Source organism: Callospermophilus lateralis, chromosome 6, assembly GCF_048772815.1.
Source record: "Callospermophilus lateralis isolate mCalLat2 chromosome 6, mCalLat2.hap1, whole genome shotgun sequence".
Classification (NCBI taxonomy): domain Eukaryota; kingdom Metazoa; phylum Chordata; class Mammalia; order Rodentia; family Sciuridae; genus Callospermophilus; species Callospermophilus lateralis.
The window spans coordinates 149774423-149797768 of NC_135310.1; the positions used below are offsets into that span (position 1 = coordinate 149774423).

The window sequence follows — 23346 nt, forward strand, 5'->3', positions numbered from 1 at the left end:
AGCGCACTTCTATCACAAAGCGATCAATAACAATTAGGTGTCTGGAATGAAATAGTCCACCATTATGCTTCCCGTGTCTGAAGGGATAAACTCACTTAACCAGCCCTCAATCAATGAATATCCCTTTTATTCCTGGGGGGAGTGTTTGAGGCAACAGAAAACACAGTGGAAGTGTGAATGGTGGATCTGAGTGCAAACACAAAAAAAATTAGATGTTACGATACACTCTCCTCTTGCAAGTTATAGAAGCAAGCCCCAAAGCAGAAGCCTTGATTTCTAACATCAACACTCAACGCCTTCATTCTCTCTCCCTGCAGGGGGGGTCACTTTGTTTCATGTCTAATGAAAAAGTGTGTTGTAGGTGAGAGAACAAAGTGAGGATTGTAAATGGAGCTTCCCGTCAGTAATTCTTCAGATCTTGGTGTTATTAAATCATGTTAGATCCTGTTCCTATAACAGCAACCAATAAATGGAGAAGAGATGACTTCTCTTCTGTCTTGCAGATCTCAGATGGCACAGCTGATACTTCCTTTGTTAGAATTTGGTTTCAAGTTTCCTGCGCAGATTAGAATAGAGAGAGAGAAGATGGAATCAGCAAACTAGATCATAAACTCTCCTGCGTGCCCTTGGACAGCGGTACAGCCTGGGACTGGCAGCTGTCCCCTCTCTGTTGCCTCCCATGGGTCACTTTAAGGAAGTTCTTGAAGAATTCTGACGCCTGACTTGTGTAGAGTCGCTTGCTTCTCAGACTTTCTGTTAGCACTTTCAACCCAACATTTCAGGCCCCATCTTGCTCTCTGGAGACCTGGAAGAAGCCTAAGTCGATATTAAGAGCCATCCTTCTGTGCTTGTGCCTGACCTACTTAAAGAAGTGCCCAAGAAAAGATGCATTGTGGCATTTATTGCCTTAGAATGGCCCTTTCTTTCACTTACAGGAGCTAGTTCACTGGCCTCGAAGCATGATCCCATTATATGGTGGCCAAGGTTTTATTCCCCTTTGGAGACAATTGCAATATACAAAGAGAAGCAGAGCTAGTGAAAATGGCCTTTGAAGGTCTTTGTTTGGGGGAAATAAAACATACACTGAAAAACCAGGTTAAGTGTTGACATGAGTGTGAAGGACTGTGGAGCTCAGTGAACAGCACACTTAGGCATTCACACACAGGAATCACATGGCCTGGGTTCAAATTCAGCTCTATTCCTTGGGCATCATCTTATTCTGCCAAATAGAGGTCAGAGTGCCCATTTTTGGGCATTTGTTTTGCCCATTTTTGAGCTTTGCACCAATAGAACCATTATAAATGTGTTCATCTTGCTTTTTTTCACTCAAGATTGCTTGTAAGATTAATTCATTTTGAGGTTTGCCTTTTAGTTTTAAACGGTCAACGTAGAAGTCAAAAAGATTGTATGATGACATAACCATCACCTAAGAGTTACTAAGCTTTGCCCATATCTGATACTTTTTTCTGAAGTGTTTTAAAGTAAATCACAGACCTCTCTAATCATGTATCTCTAAAAAAAAGGAAAATGTCCTCTATAACCATAGACTATTTTTTTTCAGTTTTTATTTTTATTGGTTCTTTTTAGTTAAGTACATGACAGTAGAATTCATTTTAGTATAATTGTACAAGCACAGACTATATCTTGTTCTAATTAGGACCCCATTTTTATGGAGGTACATGGTGGGGGGCTCACTGTGGTGTATTCGTGTAAGGACAGAGGAAAATTATTTCGGATTCATTCCACTCTCTTGCCTTTTCCTATTCCCCTGCCTGCCCTTCATTCCTCTTTGTTTAATTTGCTGAGTATCTATTCTTCCCCTCTTCCCTGTGATTGTGGGCTAACTTCCTTCCATTTATCAGTGAACACATTCGACTTTGTTTTGGGGGGCTGGTTTATTTCACTTAGCATGGTAGTCTCCAGGTCCGCATAATTCCCTAACATGGTCTGATACCCAATCCATATTTGCCTAGTTGACCCCAAAGTTCTTCGTCAGTTGGTTTCTTCCAAACCAGGACGCAGTCGAGCTCCGTGAAGAAGGTATTTTTCATAGCACGGCTTACGGCTTTCTATGGGCTGTGTCCCTTCCTTTTCACAAATAGCTCATCAGTTAATAGGACTCCTCTGAGGTCTGGCAAAGAGAGAAACAGACAGCCGCCCCAGTATTGGTTACAGACTTTGCTTTCCAAGTCTGTCACTGCAGACGAACTATGCCGTCTGAATTGCAGTCATCAGACATACTTAAAATCGGTTACATCAAAGCCAGAATTGTCACATGGGGCAGATACTGTGGTATTGGGCTCCTTGGGGTTAAACAAGTTTGTGGCTTTATTTATGGGGAATATTCATGAGGCTAAGCCACCAAGGAAGCTCATCCGGGTGCAGGGCTCTGCTGCCTCAAGTTCCCCCAGGACACGAGGAAGACAAGGAGGTAGACAGCTGACCATGTTGCACCATTAGGATCATCCCGGCCAGTCATGATGTCTTTGCTTGATGTTACAGGACTTGAGGATTTCAATTGTGTTTGATTTATTTACCAAAAAGTTCCTTACAAAAGAGTTTAACCCCTCAACTAGAGTCCTCCTTCAATATCTATGGGGATTAATTCTAAGACACCCTCCCTACAATCCCCAAACCCATGGAGCCTTAAGTCCCCTGTATAAAATGGCACAGTATTTACATAGTCCCTACAACATCCTCCTGGGTGCTTCAAATCATTTCTAGATCACTTATAATAATGCAATAAAATGCATTGTCTGAAGACGGCTGCTATATAGTGTTGTCTCAGGAATAATGACCAGGGTGAAAAGTCTGTGTGTGATCAGCACAGACCCAAATCTGTTTTTTCCTGACTGTTTTGAGCTGCAGTTCTGTTGGTTGGACTCACCAAGGTGAAACCTGGTGCAAAGCGCAAACTGTGTACCCAGCTGATCCTCCATAAAAGGGTCTTGTGGTCCGGGGAATTGGTGGGGAGGAGGAGTGGGTTAATCCAGCTGCTTTCTTTCCTTGGGGTCTTCCTGGAGCCTCCAGGGTGCTGCGGATGCTGCAGTCCCCCCGTAGCATGTGGCCCTTCCTCAAATCACTTGTCCTCAGAGTGCTTTCTCCAGACCTCCACAGAACAGAGTTTGGGAAGTGCTGACCTAGACGGGTTGGATCTCACCATCACAAACAGCGTTACCCAAGTCGTCTCAGTTTGGGCCTCACGGGCCACAAAGAGCTTGCCCCAGCTCAGTACTTAGCCACTTCCATGGTTGGGTCGCCATGTTGGACATGAGGACAGACGAGGCAAGGCACTGAAGACAGCAGGAAACAGTTTGATTTGGCTGCCGCCAGGCTCAGAGGGCACAGCTTTGGCTGTAATCAATTAATCCCGTGAACCTCAAGTTCAGGGAGTTGCAGAACTTTATACCCAGCAGGTAAGGGGAGGGGCTCAGAAGTTCACAGTCTGCAGAAGTTCACATACGAGCAGTTTTTTCTTTCACTGTTCTGGGCACCTTAACCCTTCAAGGACAGCCCCTGAGAAGGGGAGAGCTTCTTCTCCCCTGTCTTTCCTCCCCCTGCCAGCTGTGACCACGGAGCCCAATTGGTAACTTATCTTAGAAATGTAGACATCTCTGTGAAGCCCAGCTCAAGGCCAGAGGCCTTGTTTGCACATTTCTACAAACTACTCTACTGGAGACATGTTTGTGAGAAACTAGTAAGGGGGTGTCCAGCACCTGGAGTGCTGATTTCTTCCCGGCCAGTGGCCAAGTAAACAGGGCAACATGAAAATAGGAAGTTTGTCTACACTGACCGCTTTTGTGGAGACTCTTTTGCCGACAGTCCTAAAATCAGCCATGGTGAAGGTTTCTGGAGAGGCCAGTTAAGATTTTCTGTGGAGAAAGGGGTGCTACACTAGCTTCACCTGCCAAACCTGCACTGGAGTCGCCCTAATATCGGACACTGTTTCAATGTCTGGGGGTATTCAGGCCTGCTGGGGAAACCTGCGCCAGGGTCACAGAACTGGTGAGGCCCCCTGTGTTCTCCATCAGAGGGACGGATTACGGGGCTGAAGTTCCTATTGGAGCAATACAGAGGGGGCAGTCAGGCCAGAGCAGAGACCAGGACTTGGGCTTCTTGACAGGTGACAGGGGCATTCATTCAAACCTCAGATTCTTGTTGATGGGATTTAGTTTAGATTTTGAAGGGGAGGGTAAAAGGGATCTAAATTTCTCCTCCTTTCTTCTTTTGAGGATCTCTTGGTCTTAATTGCCAAAGAACAGACTTTTTTTTTCTCATTTTGAATTAGTGATTCAATAAGCTTTCCTTGGATAAGCAAATAATTGAAAACCTTCTTATCTAGTTAATTCCTTTGCTTTTGGCAGAAGATTTAGATATTCATAGCACACTTGAACATCTCACTGGGTGAAAGACACAATATTTGATGCTCATAAAAACTTCCTTTGATTACTATGCCTTTTTCTGGAACGTGTCTGTCATACCGTGCTGTCCCAAAGTAGACACTCAGAGCTGTGTTCTTTTTTAACTTTCTTTTCTTTCCTTCTTCAGTATAGCAATTGACAACCATATTTCTTTTCTCATTAATTTCCTTATGAAATAAAAGATCAACTGGTATTTTTCCATCTGGTCCTTCAGAAGGGCAGATCACACATTTTTTTTTTCTGTTTTCCAAATCCTTTCTCCTCTTTCTCTTCTTCTCTCCTATATTGTGTGTTTGAATGTAATTTCACAATAGTCTCTTTATCTTTAAAAAATGAAAGCATTCTCTCTATAGATGGCGTCGAGGGGGTAGATTGTTTTATTTTGGGTCCTGCCAGCCTGCCTTTGTGGTATCCTATCAATATGTGGGTGGGTTGCTTTGTTTGGGGTCCTTCTAGGTCATGGGTATTGCATCCTGTGAACATTATTCATGAAGCCAGATGGGAGGTGGAGGCCTGATCTACGTTCTGGAAGCTCATTCCATTTTTCACTTGTAGATTTCAAGCCTAGAATTTCCTTTCACCGGAATTGTGAGATTTCAAAAGGGGTTGGGTAAACACTTCAAATTTTTCTTGTAAGTTGACTGTTTCAAGGATGGATAGAAGAAGACTCCATAGTCAACGACTGCACATTTCATCATTTCTCAATTGCTTTTTCCTTTCAAGCTTGTATTCCCTTCAGAATGTAATTTAAAGTCAGTTAAACAAGGAATTCAACACACAGAGAGAGAAAGAGATTGTTCTGGAGAAAACCTGAACAAGTCTCTTCTCTGGTGCTCTTAGCAGGACCAAATGACTTTCTCCAGCACCAATATTGTGTATTTTTTTTTCACACTTTATCATCTTTTAAAAAAATGAAAAGCATCACTTAAAAGTTACGAAACGTAAGTTTTCATCTTTCATCAGGACTGAAAATACACACAGAAAACACTCTGTCCCCAAATTGTACATCCAGCTACATAGTTTAGAAAAACCTTTGTACGTGTTCTCATTGGTAACTGAACAACTAGGTTTACAACAGCAAAATTTAGGCCCAAAACATAGAAACTTAAATTTCCTTCTTAAATAAATCAGGGCAGCATTCACCCCATGAAATGGCAGGGAATATTCAAAAAGAATGAGACGGTCCAGGATGTACTGAGAAGATCCCTAAAACCAACTAATGAGTTAGAAAAAGAAAGAAAGAAAGAAAGAAAAACCCCTCACAGAACATGAGAAGAATGATTCCATTAATGGTTTCTGTTGGAGGTGGTTGGGGTCCTGCTGGGGACTGAACCCAGGACCTCACACATGCTGGGCAAACGCTGTACCCCTGTGCCACACCCCCAGCCCTTCCATTTGTGTTTTGTAAAACTATGTATATGTATGGGAGGATGGGCCCTGGGACAGAGGACAGTGGGAAAGAGAATGAGGTTATCAAAGGAGAGCAATGGAGGCACTTAGGTCTCTGGGGGGAGAAAAATGAAAAAGGACTTTGTTTTCTGTGTATTTCTTGTATTTTTTACAGTGAAAATATTTCTATGTATTATTTCCATCAATAAAAAGGGGCATATACGAAAGAATAAAAAGAAAATTCCCTAGTTATTTAAACAAATTCATCCAACCTGGGCATTCACTAAGGAGAATGAGCGCATTTAAGATGCTTATTTTACTTATTTATTTTATTATATTTGTGGTGCTGGGGTTTAAACCCAAAGCCTGGTGCATCCTAGACACCACTGAGCTATACCCCAGCTCAAGATGTTCATTTTCAAATTCACTGATGTCAAAGAAGCACAGCAGCTGTTTTTATGACTGGAATCAGGGAGGGTGCTGAAGAGGAGAAAAAGAAGGTTCCCACTGTGCCAGAAACCCGTAAGAAAAAGTGAAGGAAATTTACAGAGCTGAAGGTAAAGTGCCTGAGGAAGAAGTGTACCCAGAAGACACTTCAGAAGGCAAAGGAGGAAGCTCATCTATGAAAAAGCCACGCACTACCACAGGAATACAGGCAGATGTACAGGATGGAGATCAGAATGGCCAGGGTAGCCAGAGAAACTGGCAACGTCTCTGTTCGTGCAGAACCCAAGTTGGCATTTGTCATCAGGATCAGAGGGATCAGTTGTGTGAGCCCAAAGGTTCATAAGGTGTCGCAACTTCTTTGTCTTCACAAGATCATCAGAGGTACCTTCACGAAGCTCAACAAGGCTTCAGCTAACATGCTGAGGGTTGTGGAACCAGACATTGCATGGGATACCCAAACCTGAAGACAGTCAATGAGCTAGTCTACCAACATGGATATGGCAAAATCAACAAGAAACGAATTGCCTTGACAAATGACGCTTTGATTGCTGGCTCTCTTGGTAAATATGGCATCATCTGCAAGGAGGATCCGATTCAGGAGATCTACGCTATGGGAAAATGCTTCAAAGAAGCAAATAACTTCCTGTGGCCCTTCAAGTTCTCTTCCCCAAGAGGTGGAGTGAAGGAAAAGACCACCCACCTTGTAGAAGGTGGAGATGGTGGAAACAGGGAAGACCACGTCGACAGGCTGATTAGAAGGGTGAACTACGGTCTCTACCATGGTGCTTTTGTAATCTGCCCAGTTAATAAAACAGTACTGTTATCAGTGCAGAAGAAGAAGAAGAGGCAGAAGCAGCATAGCATTCCTTGATGTATCACAAACCTGGGTTGATAGACTGGGAAGAATAAATGAAGGAGAGGTGAGGGGGTGCTGGCTTTTAGTGAATACGGCATAGACTGCCATAGTGTCTTGGAAGGGGGTCTTATAAAAACAATCAGACTCAGGCTGAGGCAGGAGGATCGCAAGTTCAAAGCCATCCTCAGCAAAAGTGAGGTGCTAAGCAACTCAGCGAGACCCTGTCTCTAAATACAGAAAAGGGCTGGGCATGTGGCTCAGTGGTCGAGTGCCGCTGAGTTCAATCCCCGGTCTGGCAGTCTATCAGGCTTTGGGAGGAGGGCTGACCAGGAGGCTGAGGGAGCAGGAGGAGATGGAGGCAGGCACCTGTGTTCCGGCCTCCCTGGGAAGGAGTAGGCAAGGCCAGGGAAGCAGGTTTGGGATTGGCCAGTGTGAACACCCTCCGCGGGACCTGGGACGTAGGGGCTGTCTGCAGTTCTCTGGTACCCTCCTGGGTGATCAGGGTGCTCGGTGGCTGGTTTGCAGATCAAAGGCAAAGGCAAGCCCTTTGCTACCTCTCAGGATTGGCTAAAGCCAGGAGAAGTTCCACGCAGGTTCAGCAAGGAAGCCCGAAGGTGTCTAAGCATTAGAATCACAGAAAATGAAAATGCCCAGTTAATACACAGTGGTGCAGAGGCAAGGATAACTGGGTCGGCTGAGGCTTCCTCCTAGTTCTTACGTTAAGCAGAGTTTGATGGCGAGCTTCGGGAATCTTCCCTGGACAACCTCTGAATCGGGTGGTTTGGGGATATTAAGGGCCGCTTTTGCTACAGAATTGAGAGATCATTCTCCCACAGCTTTGCAGAGGATCTGTGAACCTCCCCTCAGTGTCTGGATGGACCCCACTGACTCACTGGTGTGTGAAAGCAAACCAGAATTTGTCTCCCCTCTCCCTCTTTGGGACTTCTCATGGGTTAGCTCTGAATCTGGGGCTGGGTGTCCCTGGAAGTCACCTCTGCCTGTTTGCTGGCTTCTGTTTCTGTTTCGAGGCCTCCGTGGCCACAGCGCATCATCACCCGTGATGCTGCTGGGAATTCGGCTATTTTCTCAAGGTCGGAGGGTTGCATCAGCTCCTGACCATGGTGATGCTTGTTCTCTCAGAACCAAATTCCTGATTTTTACATTTTGGTTCAACTGATGGACTAAGGTGTTAGGGGTTTAAAAATGGCTTTATAAGGAATTTACCTGTATTTCTAATCCTGTTATTTTAATGTCAGCTTATTAGCTCTCTGTGGCCTAAAGCTCATTACTTTCTTAATGGTCTGCTTCGATGTGCTCTTTTTATATTTTTTAATCAATACTTTTGCCATTTGGTGTACTCCCCCCACCCCGTTTTCACAGCTTTATTGAGATGTCATTTTCCTACCATCAATTAACCCCACGTTGGTGTACAACTCCACGATTGGAGTCTATTTAAAGAGTTGTGCAGGGCTGGGGTTGTAGCTGGGTGGTAGAGTGCATGCCTGGCATGTGCAAGGCCCTGGGTTCAATCCCCAATAGTGAAAAATAAAATAAAATTAAAAAAAACTAAAGAACGGTGCCACTATCACCACAATCCCAGTTTTAAAACCAAAACATTTATGCCCAAACATCTCCATGGGAGGTCACTCAGCTCCTACCCTGCCCCGGCTTTAATAAGTGAATACTAGTATAGTGATCCTCAGACTTAAAAAAAGTTTTTCTTGTTTACTGAATTTTATATAAAATCAGTACCTGCTTGCATATTCTGGCCAAGCCCAACAATGCAGAGTTTGGGGTTTTTTTAAGGGTTTTGTGTTTTTTTCCTGTTCATTACCTCGCAAAGACCATACACTTCGCAAGTGGCCAGCCCACCCCCAAGCCCCGACTCATGAGCTGACGTACCTTGTGGCTGCTCTCCTTTGGGCAGGGGCGGTGCACGTCACACCTGTCTCCCCCAGGCCTTCCTCCTCTTCTCCTCAGCTTTTTAGAGTTTTGACTCATCTTTTCCTTCTTGGCTCTACCCAAAGCCAGATTACTTGGGGCAGAGAGTTGGACCGTAGCTTTGGTGGGTGAAAAGCAAACCTTTCTTTCTTTTCCTGTCTACAGTAACCGTGCTTGCACACCCTGTTTGGCTCAGGAGTAAACCAGGTCAAGTGGCCTGAGGTGTCCCTCTGCGCCAGGCAGCCCACTTACTGTCACTTTCTGGAGCCGTGGTGAACTCGCCCTTGGCTAAACCTAGCACTCACTGTGCTAGGGCAGCTGAAGTCCAGTTAAGAGAGAGGCATCGTGCAATAGCCAGAAAACAGGGCTTTAGAAGGAGCAAGCGGCTACGAATAAAGAAATTGTCACTTTTCCGGGATGCCCAACCCCAAGTAAATTATTAATAAGGTCACCTTTCGTTGTCAGAGCTGACCGTTCTCACGCTCATTCTACTGGTCCTCCTGGCCAATATGGTATCGCTAGGGGAAAGGAAGACGGATTGGGTTTTTTGTTTTGTTTTATTTTTGATCCTCTGGCCTCTGCTGTATGATTCCAAACAGCTTGATATTTCTGGACCTCAGGTACCTCATCTGTGGAGTGCAAATGATGATTTTCCACAGGATCGTGGGGAGGATTGTGTTAAACAACATAACTTTCCACCCTTCTCAGACGATGGACAAGTTCCCTGGGGGCACAGGGTTCTGTACCCCGAAATGGAAAAAGCCTTAGGATCAATAAGCCGCCTCTTTTCAGAGTGTTGATTGAATTTGAAAATTGATGGGGAGCACATTTTCTCATTTAAATTAGAATGGATATATTATAAGGGGTCCACCTAATATTTTGTGGGGTTTTTTTTTTTTGCTGCTGGAGATAGAACCCAGAGCCTCGCCCACAGCGGACAGATGCTTTACCAATGAGCCACACTCCCGACCCGTCCATCTTAATGTTGAAAGAATCACTCAATGCAAACAGCAAGTTCAGGGCTGAAGGCTTCACGTCACACCTTTGGAATCCCTGGCACTCCTTCTTTGTAACGAAGAGTGTTTTCCTTGGAGATTTTGAGCAGTGCTACCCTGTGACAGTCCAGGCCACATGCACAGTCTCCCGTCACTGCTTCTGGTTTCATGAAGTTTCCAACTGCACTTCCTTTGCACCTACTTGATGCCCCCTCTGGACCCGGCTGACCCTGGAGTGCACCATCCACCCTCCAAACCCAGTTCTCATCTCGTGTGTCCTGCTTTAGTGATTGACAGCACCTCCCATTCAGTTGTGCAAGATGGCAAGGAACCAAGTTGTCCTCGACCCTTCTTTTCTGCACGTGCCTTGTCTGCTCCTGAGCTTGAGGTCATGTCAACATTGCCACTTCTTGACCACATCCTTTGTCTCTGTCACCCACATCTTAGCCCAAGCTGCCATCCTGCCCTGCCTTGACATCTGGAATCATTTAGTCACTGGTTTCTACCAGTCTGTTCTCCACACTGAAGTGGATGTTTGTCTTTCAAATGCTCCAATCTGACTGTTCCTTCCCATTCCTCTTGGAAGAGCACAGTGCCTGGCGCAGGCCCCGCACGGCCAGCCCTGCCCTCTAGCCTCAGCTCCAACATTCTCCACTGGACGCTGGTGGCTGCAGCCAGGGCAGCCTTCTTTCTGTCCTTCCATGGTACCGTGGTTCGCCCACTGGGTCCAGCCTGCTCTCTCCGGAGCTCCCGTCAGCCCTACCGATCGCTCTTTGCTGAGATAAGATACGTTCCTCTTCCAAATCTCAACTCAAGGATCTCCTTCCTAAAAGCCCCTGACACCCCAATAAGGGACATTAGTCGAGGGCTCATTTCAGTTTTTAAATCACACATTGGGTGACGTCATGATTTAATGACCGTCGGTTTCTCACATTAGTCTGTGAACTCTTTGAGGGCAGGGACTGTCCCTTGGTTGCCATCATCTCCAGCCCCTAGCAGGTGTCATTCATCTGGAGCAGCCGCTCTGTGTCATGATTGGCTGAGTGAAGTGTGACGGCGGGGGTCTGGGTGGCCGAGTGGGCCTGGAGCCCATCCACGTTCTGCTAACAGCTTCGAACCTCAGACCCTCAAGCCCAGGGGGCAGATTCTTGCTTACCGCTGTGCACCAGACCCGTCATCCCAGTCTGTGGTTTTGAAAAGTCCTGGGAAACCACACGGTGTTTAAGAGAAGTCTGTTCCATTCATGTGGTTGAGTACAGGATGGCAAAGCACCTCATTCCATGACATGGCTTTGTGTCCTCTAAAAGATGTGTCACCAGCCCCGTGCTTCAACTCCTGGCTTCCCCTGACCTGTCCAGTCTTCTCCCAGTGCTGCCAGCCAGATCCTCTCAAGCCCTGCAGAGCATCTGATCCTAACTTGGAATTTTCCTCCCCTTCTCCAGCCGTCCCCAACCCTCCCGGCATAGAGAACCCCCTTCGGTCCTCCTGTACCCTATGACGTCATTTGATCTGCGTTGTAAAGTGCTTTCACCCCCAAAACAAACCCCACCCCGGTGTTTCCTACACCCACCTTTACCCCTTGCCCTACCTGTGATAGCCTCCTGCCCTCTCTCCCTGGGGTCTACATCTGTCTGCTACAGGTGAGTGCGTCTCTCCTGACAGTTGCTTTCTTTTCTCACATCACTTAATTCATTATGATTTAAGCAAAGAAGTTAGGATGAGATTTAAAAAAAAAAAATAGTAAGTTCCAGATTTTATAACCAGCCTTCCTCAGCCTAGCTATGCCTAAGAATAACCCGGAGAGCTTATTCTCACCATCCAGGTGTTCCGGTCCCACCCTGGACCTGTAAAATTGAAATTGTGATTTCCCAGACCAGCAAGTGACTCAGCTGAGGTCCCACAGCTAGTAGGTGACACAGATGGAATCACAGCCCGGGATTCCCTCCTCGCTTTCTAGTTCTTAGTCATATTCTTTGGATTCAGTTCTGTTGAGGTGCGTGCCTGTAGGTCTAATTAATCTGTATATGAATTCGCATAAAAAGTTTCCCTACTTTTTTTTTTTATCTTTTTCCCTGAATAACTATGCCTCCAGAGGGTGACAAAGAGCCTCGGGGTGACAAAGCCACTGATAACCTGTCATCACCCCATGCACAGTGTTCATCAGAGGCTGGGCCTGGGGCAGCTGCTGTCCTCTGTAGGGTCCGCCAGAGCCCCCTGCAAGCCCTTGGAGCTGTCCCTCACTCCTCCACGCCTGGGGTCCTCTGCCCCTCAAGTGTCCTCCATCTGCCCACTGCTCTTGCCTCCCCCAGCCCCACCTGCTGAGCATCTGGCTCAGGTGTGTGGCTGGAGACACATCTGGAGCCAACAGAGTCTATTCCTCGTTGAGCTGCTCCCACACATGGAGCCTGAGAGAGGCAGGTGTGGGGCTCCTGCCATAGAGGTCACCTGCCGCCTCTCAGATAATCCACCAGGGACCCTGGGATGCCAGTGCCGAGCGCTTGCAGGAGATAGTTTCAGACTTACTATTTCTTAGTAATGGGAGTCAGTGAATCGGGATCTGTGAAGTCCAGCCCGAGAGATCCCCACACTCCAGGAAGGGCCTTGGACTTCAAGGTGGAGTCCAGACGAGAGGTCACATGTCTGTCGTGGAGTCCTGGTCCCTCTGCTCAGTGGCCTTTTGACTGGTGCAGCCTCAAGCTTCTCCATGCCACAGCTTCCTCACCGTACACTAGGGTTAACTCAAATTCAATAAAATGCCTGTTTTATAGGTAATGTAGGGATTGGGAGGCTTAGACAAATAATCTCATGAAGAGGCTTATCAGCCAGGTGCACGCCTGTGATCCCAGCACTCAGGAGGCTGAGGCAGGAGGATCTCGAGTTCAAAGCCAGTCTCAGCAAAAGCAAGGCGCTAAGCAACTCAGTGAGACCCTGTCTCTAAATAAAATACAAAATAGGGCTGGTATGTGACTCAGTGGCCGAGTGCCCCTGAGTTCAATCCCTGGTACTCTCCCCCCAAAAATAAATGAATAAAGGCTTATCATCCTAGCAAATGAGGGTCAGCTTCCACGAGGGAGGCAGAGTGTACAGAAGCTCTCCGTGCGCCACAGGGCAGTTCCCATCAGCACTGACCTTTGGAAAGACGTGGTGCCCTTGTTCCCTACTCACCCTGCTTCTCTCTCTCTCTTGCTTGTAGCCCTGGAAAGGAAGATATCCATGAGGCAAAGCAGAGAGGAGCTGATAAAGCGAGGGGTCTTGAAGGAGATCTATGATAAAGGTAAGAGCCCCCATCCCCTGCCCATGGGCCCGAGAGCTGTGCTGGACCCGGGCACATTTCTGGCATTGCATTGAATTTTCTGCATCAATTTATGAAGTGATTGGAAGATTTGAATCCTTGAACTCCAGACTATCGTGGGGAGAAAAGACAATGGAGACACTAAATATATGGATATTATATGATGGGGGGAGAAAAATCCCCATTTTTCCCACTTGGGAATCAAACCATGGGATGCTAAGAAAAACGCGTCTCCAGAAATGACGTCTGTCCAGGCTGTGGGTCCAGCTGTGCGAGAGTTCACGCAGCCGGGGCAAGTTTAATTGCTTGCGCTCTCACAGGCACTGGGGCTTCTCAAGGTAACTGTTTAAAACCCAAAGGCTTCTCAGAGGGATGGGGGTTGTTCTCCCATCCCACCCCTGCAGTCTATCTCCCATCCATAGGAAAAAATAAAGTGGGGAGGCTGAGGCAGGAGGAGCGAGAGTTCAAAGCCAGCCTCAGCAAAAAACTGAGGCGCTAAGCAACTCAGTGAGACCCTAAATAAAATACAAAATAGAACTGGGGATGTGGCTCAGTGGCCTAGTGCCCCTGAGTTCAATCCCTGGTTCAATCCTATATATTCAAAATAGGGCTGGGGTATGGCTCAGGGGTCGAGTGCCCCTGAGTTCAATCCCTGATATGCACCCCCCCGCCCCCCCCAAAAAAAAAGTGGAAAAAATTATGACAGTACACACAAGTTATCTTAAATGATCATATTTACAGAGATTTGAAATGCTATGTGAACATGTCCCCAAGTGTTCGCCAGGGGCCACTGCATCTTTTGCTTATTGAATTGTTCTCTTCAAATAGAAGTTTGGCAGTGATTTACATGTTAAGTGACATTCACTCCTCTGTTCTAAGATCTTTGCTGTTTTAAATTGCACTTGTGTGGGTCTCCTCTCTCTCCCTCGCTCTCTCTCCTTCCCTCCATCTTCAATCTTCTCTTTCTCTGACTCTCAGGAATACATTCTCCTCTTTGAGCTTTAAGTGGACTAACAGACCGTCACCTCTGATTTTGTCACAGTCGGGTCCTCTTCAATATTCTATTTAAACATTCAATATTCAATTTAATGTTGAATATTAAAGATTGATTCAATATTCTATTTAAACATTCATCCTAGTAGCCCAGGCACCCTGGTAGTTCTGACGCTGCCGTTTACCATGTTTCTGTCGGGTTCTTGGTGCCCAGTTTGGTTCTAATACCCAAAGGGAGGCTGCTCCCAGGTCCTGGTGCGTCTCTGATTCCGCCCTTCTGGGACCATCTGACCCCCGTGGTGCATCTCACCTCACTGGTTACTTCCTAGAGGTGCTTTTGAAGTATTCACTTTAAGCACAAATTGCCAGCCTGAAACACAGCGCCGCCCTGGTGGCGAGGGACACTGAGGTAGGATGTGGAGCTGTCCTATTCTGATCCACATCCCATAATTATTGGCACCTCCTGAGCTCATGAGTCCCAATGGTGAGCCCCTCTGTCCTTTATATCTGGGGAATCCCACAGCAGAAGACGACTTCTCTGGTTGATTAGGCTCTCGGCGGGAAGAACCCGTCATTCCGTGACTTCCTCTGCAACGTCCTGCCTTCTGTACCTTCCCCCAACCCTCCCTCCCTGCAGTGACCTTCTTCTCCACGCTTTCCCGTCAGCTCCTTTCTCTGTGTCTGCACCCCAGGAGAGAAGGAAGGTGTTGACTGCAGGTCTAATGTTATCTAATAAGCACCCAAGTGCTTAAAAAAAAAAAAAAAAAAAACAACCCATCAGGGTTCTATGCAACGGTCCTTCCTGCTTCCTCCTTCCTTCCTGCAGCTGTGGAGTCTCTGCAGATCCTCAGGCAGCCCCAAAGCAGAGACCACCTTTTACTCTACATTTATTATTTTCATTGCATCTAATAACTGGGTTCAGGTGAGGATCTCCCAGGAGGCTTCCCGACTTAACTAAGGGAATCCCAGGTTGTTGGAGTCAAGGCCACCTTTGGTAAGGAAAGGGTTAGGGGGCTGTGGTGGCTGGGGCTTGCCAAGGTCACACCAGCAGTCAGATCCCTGAGAGTGACAGGTGCCTTGCTCTGCGTTTCTCCATCAGCAGGCACAGATCTGGCCCCCGACCTGCGCTCCCTTAGTGGCTCTGGAGGAAAGGACCAGTCTGTCCCCCTCTGTCACCGGGCACTGCAGCTTCCTGTTTTATTTTTATCTTAGCACTTAGCCTGTCAGCCCATTTCTGTTTGTTGAGTGACTTTCTGCGCTAGCCCTTAAGCCCCAGGAGAGCAGGGTCTCAGAGGGTCACAGCTAGATCCCCCAACTACGAATCATGTTGGACAGGAATCAGACTCTTCCAAAAGATTTACAGTCTGAATGGTGGAAAAGGAGGGGAAGAGAGGGACCGAAATCAAACTCCACGGGTTGTGTTTGCACTGTGGATCTTAGTCTCCTCACCTTATTCTTGTCAGGTAAGGAGCCCGAGCCCGGGAATCAGGTCCAGTTTTACTAATTAGCTGTGCAATTTTAGCCAGTTTGCTCCTCTGTGCTTCTGCTTCTTTATCTCAAAGCGGGGATCATATTGTGGTGGTGAGGATTACACGAGACGATCCCTGCCACCTTCAAGGCCCGTTCTCAGGAAATGCTAACCTGCCATCACTATGATCAGTCTCCTGATCTTCATCATCCTTTGTATTTTTCACACAATCGAAAAGGGCGCCTCACCTTAGGTGATCTTATCAACAGGCCCAAGAAATAAATATTAGAAAGGGTAGATATCATTGCCCTCATTTGTATCGAGATTGAAAAGGTCAAAAGACCTGCCCTGAAAATGGTGTTGGGGTGTCTGTCAGTGAGGACCCCTGCCTCCGCCTTCAGCAGCCTCCTTCAGCCTCCCCTGCACCTCCCGGCCTCCCTCTTGGCCTCCACATGAGCCATTTTCCTCCCTTGCCTTTTCTCCTCTCTGCAACACCCTTCCCCTTGCAGTATCTGAGGTTCTGGTGAGTAAAAGAAATCAGATCTCATTGCCACAGTCCGATGGACAGCAGGTGGCAGAGGAATTTCCCTGTGCTTTGCAGGTGGTTGGTCTCAAAGGGGAATTTCGCAGACATGGGGCAGCCCTTACCCGTGGCCTGGCTGGTAGTCCCTAACTTCACTGGCCGTGCCTCCTGGTGTCAGCCTGCAGCACTTGAGCTGGTTACCTGGCACAAGGCCGTTTCCATCAGAGGTGCACCGACCCTGACCACTGCCTGCGGCCGGGTAGCTGCAGGGTCAGCCCGTGGCCAGGACGCAGCCCTCTGGGTCCAGCTTCTGCCTTAATACTGTGCATACCCTTGTGGGCGTGTATGTTAGCGCTACTGTGGCAGAGAACAGTTTATTCTCTTTATTTAGCACGAAAGATTTTCTTTTCCAACCTGCTTTGTGTTTTTTTATTTTTCTTAATAAGTCCCCACTCATTCATAGAAAGGCCAAAAGAAGGCTCCTGTAGTGATCCGCAAGTCCCAGCGGTTGGCAAGAGTGGACTCAAATGGATGAAGGGTTGTCACTCTTTGTATTTCTTTGTATTGTTGAAATCCCAAATGTTCAATGAATTCAGATCAAGGAAAATGAGAACTTGGATCTAGAAGGAAAAATTCAAATGTCTCCAGAAATCCCTTATTTAACGGGCTCTGAAGTAAAAAGCATACTTATTAAATGGCTTGTATTTTTTATTGGTTTTTATATAGAATCACATAATCTTAGAATTCAGAAGAGCTTTAGATAAAAGTTTAAAAACCAGAGTAATTTGTTGGATTTCTAGACTGTATCTAAACCATGTAAGAATGCAGTGAAGTTTGAAGACTACGTATTGGGGAATTTTAGAATTTTATTAGTTGCAGTGGTAGTGAGGATATAAAATGGTTAAGTTCTTTTTCTACCATTTTCCAAGTTTTCTTCAATGTGGTACTTGCAGTTTTATGAAGAATGCCGTGTAAACATTCATGTGAACCATCCACTCTCTAAATGGTAAAAATGTGTAAGCCAAGCAGTGGTGGGAAATAATTTATGATTTGACAGCTTGTTTTATTTATTCCCCGATTGCATGGCCTATTTGTTTAAATTAGAACTGGATTCATGCAAACTACACAAAAGTTTAATTAAATGAAGTTTTCCTAGACTCCCAGAACATACATTCATCCATTCATTCATTCAACCCATCGATCCCTCTGTGCCAGGAAGCCGCCTTACGAGCTGAGCGGTGGCGACGATCAAATAAATGAATCCCTGACCTTCCCAGAGTCTCCACTGCACTGAAGGGAATGGGGAATGGTGTGACATTATATATTCTCAAGGAGCCTTTAGTGATCCCAGGGAAACCCAGCAGCAGAACGTGGAGCTCAAGTTGGTGGAGGGGGCTGTAGGCCAGCACAGCCGTGCAGGGAATCTCAGAGGAGGTGATAGTTTTTAAAGAGACTGAGAGGAAATCACTGGGTGGCTGAAATGAAGACATGGCAGTCCAAATTCTTAAACTTGGTCCTACGGTTACTATCACGAACCTGTCACCTAATTCCCAAGCCCTCCCATTCATTAAATCAACTCGTTATGTTTGCGTAGAATTGAGTCCTTTGTATTTCATTTGTCCCTCTCTGGGTTCTCTGTGAATCCGGGCGGGGCACCTGCTGCTCAGAGCCTGCCTGGCTCCTCCCCTCACTCAGGGAACTTCCAGGCTCCTACACAGCCTGCAAAGCCCTACACCATCTGCCCTCCACCCCCTGACTTTTCCCTCAGCCCCCTGCGAACTTCCTCCTCACTGCCTCTCCTTGACTTCACTCCTGCCTTGCTTCTGGCTCTGGGGGGCTGCATGGGCCACTCCCTCTTCTAGAACTCTCTTCCCCCAGCTCTGCAACGCCTAGCTCCTCCTTCAAGTCTTGGCTTGAAAGACTTGAAAGGTGTCACCTTCTCAGTGGAGCTGACCCTAAATTGTCGTCCCTTTCGCTAAGTTCTAGTTCCCTTCCCGTTCTCCTGTTTTCTTTCTTCTTATCACCTTCTCACATGCTTTTCGATAGCTTATTTATCAGTTCAGTGTTTTCTTGTCTCTCTCTCTCTCTCTCTCTCCTGACAGTAAGCTGCACCAGGTAGGGTGGGGTCCTTGGCTTCCTCTCTGGTGTAGCCCAAGTACTTCCAGCAGTGCCCGGGGCCTGGTGGGTGCCCCGTAAGTGTGTACAGAAGGAGCAACACATGCAGACAGGGGCACTTCTGCACGTTCACGGGAATCCGTGGAATCACCTGCACTGGCAAAATCCAGAGCACAAGTTCTCTGTATTTATTCAGTTTCAGGGTCCATGAGACTTTATTTAAACAGACAACGTTATATTAGGTGCATATTCATGTATATGGATGCCAAATGCATCAGATGGTGTCCTTAAGTGTTATGGGGGAAATACAGACCCAAACCGTACTGTCAGGCAATTAGTATAATAGCAGTGCTATTTCTCCTACTTAGCCAGGACCCAAGAATTCACCTGGCCCCAGTGCTGTTGTCATTGCAATGTCACAACAAGGGAAGCCTACAGAGGTGACTGGCTTATCTATGTCACAACCAAAGGATCATGGCTCTTAAAGCCCTGGGAGGGATTTAGAGGGGCAGAGGAAAGCTTTGCGTGTGGGTAGTCGGAGGTCCTGCATGAATATTGCAACTGGTGGTTTAATGATCCTCACAGATAAACCTATGTCAGTTGAACTTGAACTTAGGTGTGAACTTGAAGGGTAACAGTGACAACTGTGGCTCTGCATCACTGGATTTCCCTGTGAAACCTCAGTCCCACCATGGTGTCCTTTGCTTCTTAGAGTCAAGGTGTATTGAGGTCACATCACTGTGTTTCCTGGGGTGGCGGGGGAGGCACCCTCCACCATGAGTGGCCTGACGTGGGCAGACAGGTCAGTGCCCCTCTCATGGCAGCCTGCAGTGATAGGTTGGGGCTACTGCAGCCTCCCTGGTCCTGGGGGGAGAGACAGTCCCACGTGGAGGGAAAGGGGGTCCGGAAGACAAGCCCGCTACAGGGGAGAACAGGGCCTGAGCCGCTGTCTCCCAGCACCTGCTGCAATGAGGGAGAACAACTTCACAGCAGGTGATAAAGTGCACCCAGGTGTGCTTTTCTCCTTAATCAGGTGAGCGCAACCTTTTAGAAGGTGTTATTTTTAATTATGAACGCAAACAGACGCTCCAGGAAATGGACAACTCTCTTCCATTTCCCCTCCTCTGGCATTCAAGAGGAAAAAGCTTGATATTTAAATGAAAAGGTCATCAGTTTTTGAAAACGAAGTAAAAACTCTTCCCTCTATTAGAGGAGACAAGTGCGGGCATGAGCCTTCCCAGAGCCCCTTGTTGACCTGGGATCCCAGGTGCGTCGACATTTGAAATCTGCGGGTTTAATGGGAAATGCTTTTGACAGCCCTTACCAGGCTCTGTGGTTTGTCACATTTCGAGCTGTTCGGATGTCTCCCCTGGAAATGGCACCTAGGGGAAGCTGTGGCTCATTGGAACTGTGTGGAAGGGGAGAGTGTTCACTGTCAGTGCCCGCAACATGTAATGGTCCGTGTCGCCCTCGGCACCGTAGACAGTGCAGCCACCTAGACTTGTTTATTGAGGGGTTTGAGCAAAATCTGCCTTTAAAAATGTAAAGGAGACAGATGGAAAGTGGTTTCAAGAATCAAGAGAACAGAGAGAGATCGTAGTACACATTCTCTTAAGCAACTCTGAATTCTCAGAAAAGCACTGCCGAGCCAGGAGAACTCATGCTGTCATGACCAGAGCCGTGAGAAGCAGTGTCCAGGAGACTCACTCCCTGATTGTGTTTTGACTAAGCACCTGTTATGTCGCAGGTACTGTTCTGAGCATGAGAAATAACATAGCAGGAAGGATAAGAAGGTGTCACTTGTAGTCCTGGGCGGAGGTGGCTTGGCAATAATGATGGGACGATACACGACTTTCAGGTGGCACTTGGAAGTGTCACTAAGTCCCCCGGGCTTGGGGACTTAGGCAAGGCAGATTGGAAGGAGCAGTGTCTTAGGGGAAATCTGAAGGATGAGTAAGAATTCACCTAGAGGAATGGGATGGGATGGGATGGGATGGATGCGTAAGGAGAGTCCTACAGAACTAGCACAGTCGGAGGCACCGAGGTGCAGGTGGTGCAGGCTGGAAACTGCTCACGGTTTACTCCTGATCCTGAGAACAGAGAGGAGCTGTGGGAGGGTCTTCTACATGATCATATTTGCAGCCTCCCCTGCCTACAGGGGGAGTGACTTGGAGGGAGTCTCAGGCACCAACCAGGGAGACCCGTTGGCCGGCCATTGCAGGAATACCAATGATGTGGTGGTGGGTGACAGGAATCGGGGTGCCAGGCACGCAGAGAGGATAGATGGGAAATTTATAGAGCACGAGGCCAGACGGGACCTGTGACAGCTCAGATTGGGGGGAGTGAAGGAAATTAGCAGGGCTGATGCCTAGATGTGTGCTTGGGTGACCAGGCGGGAAAATACAGGGGCCGTTCTCCAAGCTGGGAACCCCAGAGAAGAGCCTTTAGATCACAAAATGGTGTGACGATTTGGCCCCGTGGACCTGGAGCGATTCGGGTGTCTGTGTGAGACTGCGCTGCAGATAGGTGGGAGGCTCCAGAGGGAGATCAGCGCTGGGGGTGATATGGCGTGAGGTTGCGTAGATTGATGCTATTGCTCGGGCGGAAGGTGGAGCGAGGGGAAAACGAGGGGAAAACGTGGCCCTGATAGAAGATCCGTGGACCCTGACATTCCATGTGTGGAGAGTACAAAAGAGAGTGATCTGGAAGAGAGAAGATGGAGCTGAAGGAACGGGGAGTAGGTCAGAATGGTGGGTGGTGCAGGGTTCTGGGAGCCAAGTGAGGAGACTGTCTGATGACAGGGTGGAGAAATGGTCCCCACACCCAGTACGTGGGAGCGGCTCAGGAACAGGAAGTGCCCTTCCTGTCGTCTTTATGCCATGTGATACCTGAGTTGTTTCCCGTCATCGGGCATCAGATGCCCCCTGCAGACCTCAGCAACACAGTGAGCTCAGAGGGGCTGGAAACGAAGCAAACCAGGCATGTCCTCAAAGCCAGCAGTGTTCCCGAAAGTGTCCCAAATGCCACAACAACGCCGAGTTTGTCGATGCGCCCTTAAAATTTGTTGCCTGGCGGAATGAATGAATGACTCGCCTAGGATTAAATGGGGGTGGGGGGGGCAGAGCCATGGAATCAGCCAACCGTGGACAGAAACGCCTGAGACCCTCTAGCTGTGATAGTTCACGTTTCTTTGCGAATGAAGAACACCTGACGAGACACAGCGTGTGCCTGAGTCCCAGCGAACATTTGGAAGGTGCCCGTTCTGCCTGAGCCCTCCATCCTCGTCGGTAACAGCGGAGCAAGCAGACCCCAGGAGCTTTCTCAGACGACAGAGTGGGGAGCAGCGCTGTCACCCGCCCAGCCCCTGCCCCCCAGGGTGGAAGAGCAATGCACTCAAGCCTCCAGAGCGAACTTCTCCCCGGCCAAGAACTGCAGAGGGGTCACGTGAGGTGACATCTCCAGGCCAGCCCTGGACGAGGACCAATAGTATCAAAAAATATGAAGGCCACTCAGGAGCTCTGACAGGCACCAGGAACACGCCGTAGTCTCTGAACAAAAGGACATTTCAAAGGCAACACGATTTTCAGGGAATACGACTCTGCATTGAACGCGGAATAAGGAATCATTGTTAGTTTTTTGTGGTGATATCATGGTTGCATAAGAAAATATTTTTCAAAGGTGTGTATTATAGTACAGAGGAATAGATTGACAGGCTCTCTGGGAGGGGCTGTGACATTTCTATGAAGAAGAAAGAATTCGGGCAAGTGTGTCTGAGGCCCTGACGATTATTAAGTCTGATTATCATCGCGTGTGATCCACAGCTTTTCTCTCCACTTTATGAGTGCGTTTGGACATTTTCATAATTTCCGATTTTTAAAACATATGTGAAAAACCCCAATAGTGGGAAAGAGCTCTAAAAATTCACAAAGTCAGAGAAATTTGTTACCAAATATAATTTTTAAGACATTTAACTTGCCATTCTCAGAACCTGTGAACTCCTTTCGCATATGCTGTGAAATTGGGTGTGTGAACCACACAAGGTACCTGAACAGAAGCCTGATCTTCAATTTGAGAAAAATTGAGAATAAAATATAATAATAATAAAAGTCTGATGGTAGCGCAGCACCAGGGTTGGTTAACATAGTTCAGGGAGGCCATCCTCAGGCTGCAAATCCCCAAGGTAACAATGTGGATGCCATAATCCTGCCATCACATGTGCATGCCACAGTCTCCGGAGGAACAAGAGGATTCTCTTTTTAGTGTCTCCTTCAAAGAGCAAGAAAAGCTTGCCCTAGAGGCTCTCCAGAATTATTCTCATGTAAACCCAAAGATTTTAAAGGCCTACACACCCTGGGACCCCAGATGAACAAAGGCACCCCAGAAAGCTCACGTCTGCATTGGTGTCCTCTGTGGAGAATAGCGATGGGAGATATCCACTGGATGGATAGCTGCTCCCTGATCTTGACACGTTTCCACACTTAATATGCCACGTGCCGTGGAAACGTGTCAAAATCAGGGAGCAGGACCCTGTCCTGCCTGAGTGCACAGGAGGGATCCAGACAGGCAGTTGGAGGGGTGCTCCTAGGGTGGGCCTTCCAGAGAGGACCCACACCAGGTAGCAGTTCTCAGGGTCCTTGGGCACATCGGGCATCTCTGTCCCCCACAAGTCCCCTGCCGTCTGGTGCTCCACCCTCCATAGTCCCTGACCTACCCCAGCCAGACTTGGGAAGGCTCACAGCCAATGAACGGGGAGCTGCCCAAAGCTTGGAAGAACCTCCTCACTTCCTGTGTTTCCCTCGGGTTGCCGAGAGGGGGCCAGTCCCTGGGGCTCGGCCTTGGCCCACCTGAATGTGCATTCAGCAGCGTGGCTGGCGGAGGAGCCCTGAGCCTGGGCTTCTGGTCCCCG

General features: G+C 47.7%; 1 protein-coding gene and 1 pseudogene across 4 annotated transcripts in view; both read left to right on the forward strand.

The window, feature by feature from the left end:
• The window catches only part of LOC143401701 (large ribosomal subunit protein uL30 pseudogene), an 82817-nt pseudogene extending 75689 nt beyond the window's left edge, over window positions 1–7128 (forward strand).
• Window positions 1–23346, forward strand: part of Phactr1 (phosphatase and actin regulator 1) — a 280450-nt gene that overhangs the window by 165199 nt on the left and 91905 nt on the right. For all 4 annotated transcript variants that reach the window (XM_076859204.1, XM_076859205.1, XM_076859202.1 and 1 more), the window contains exon 3: window positions 13243–13323. In XM_076859204.1, coding sequence (XP_076715319.1) covers window positions 13243–13323 — 81 coding nt within the window. The remainder of the gene's footprint in view (window positions 1–13242; window positions 13324–23346) is intronic.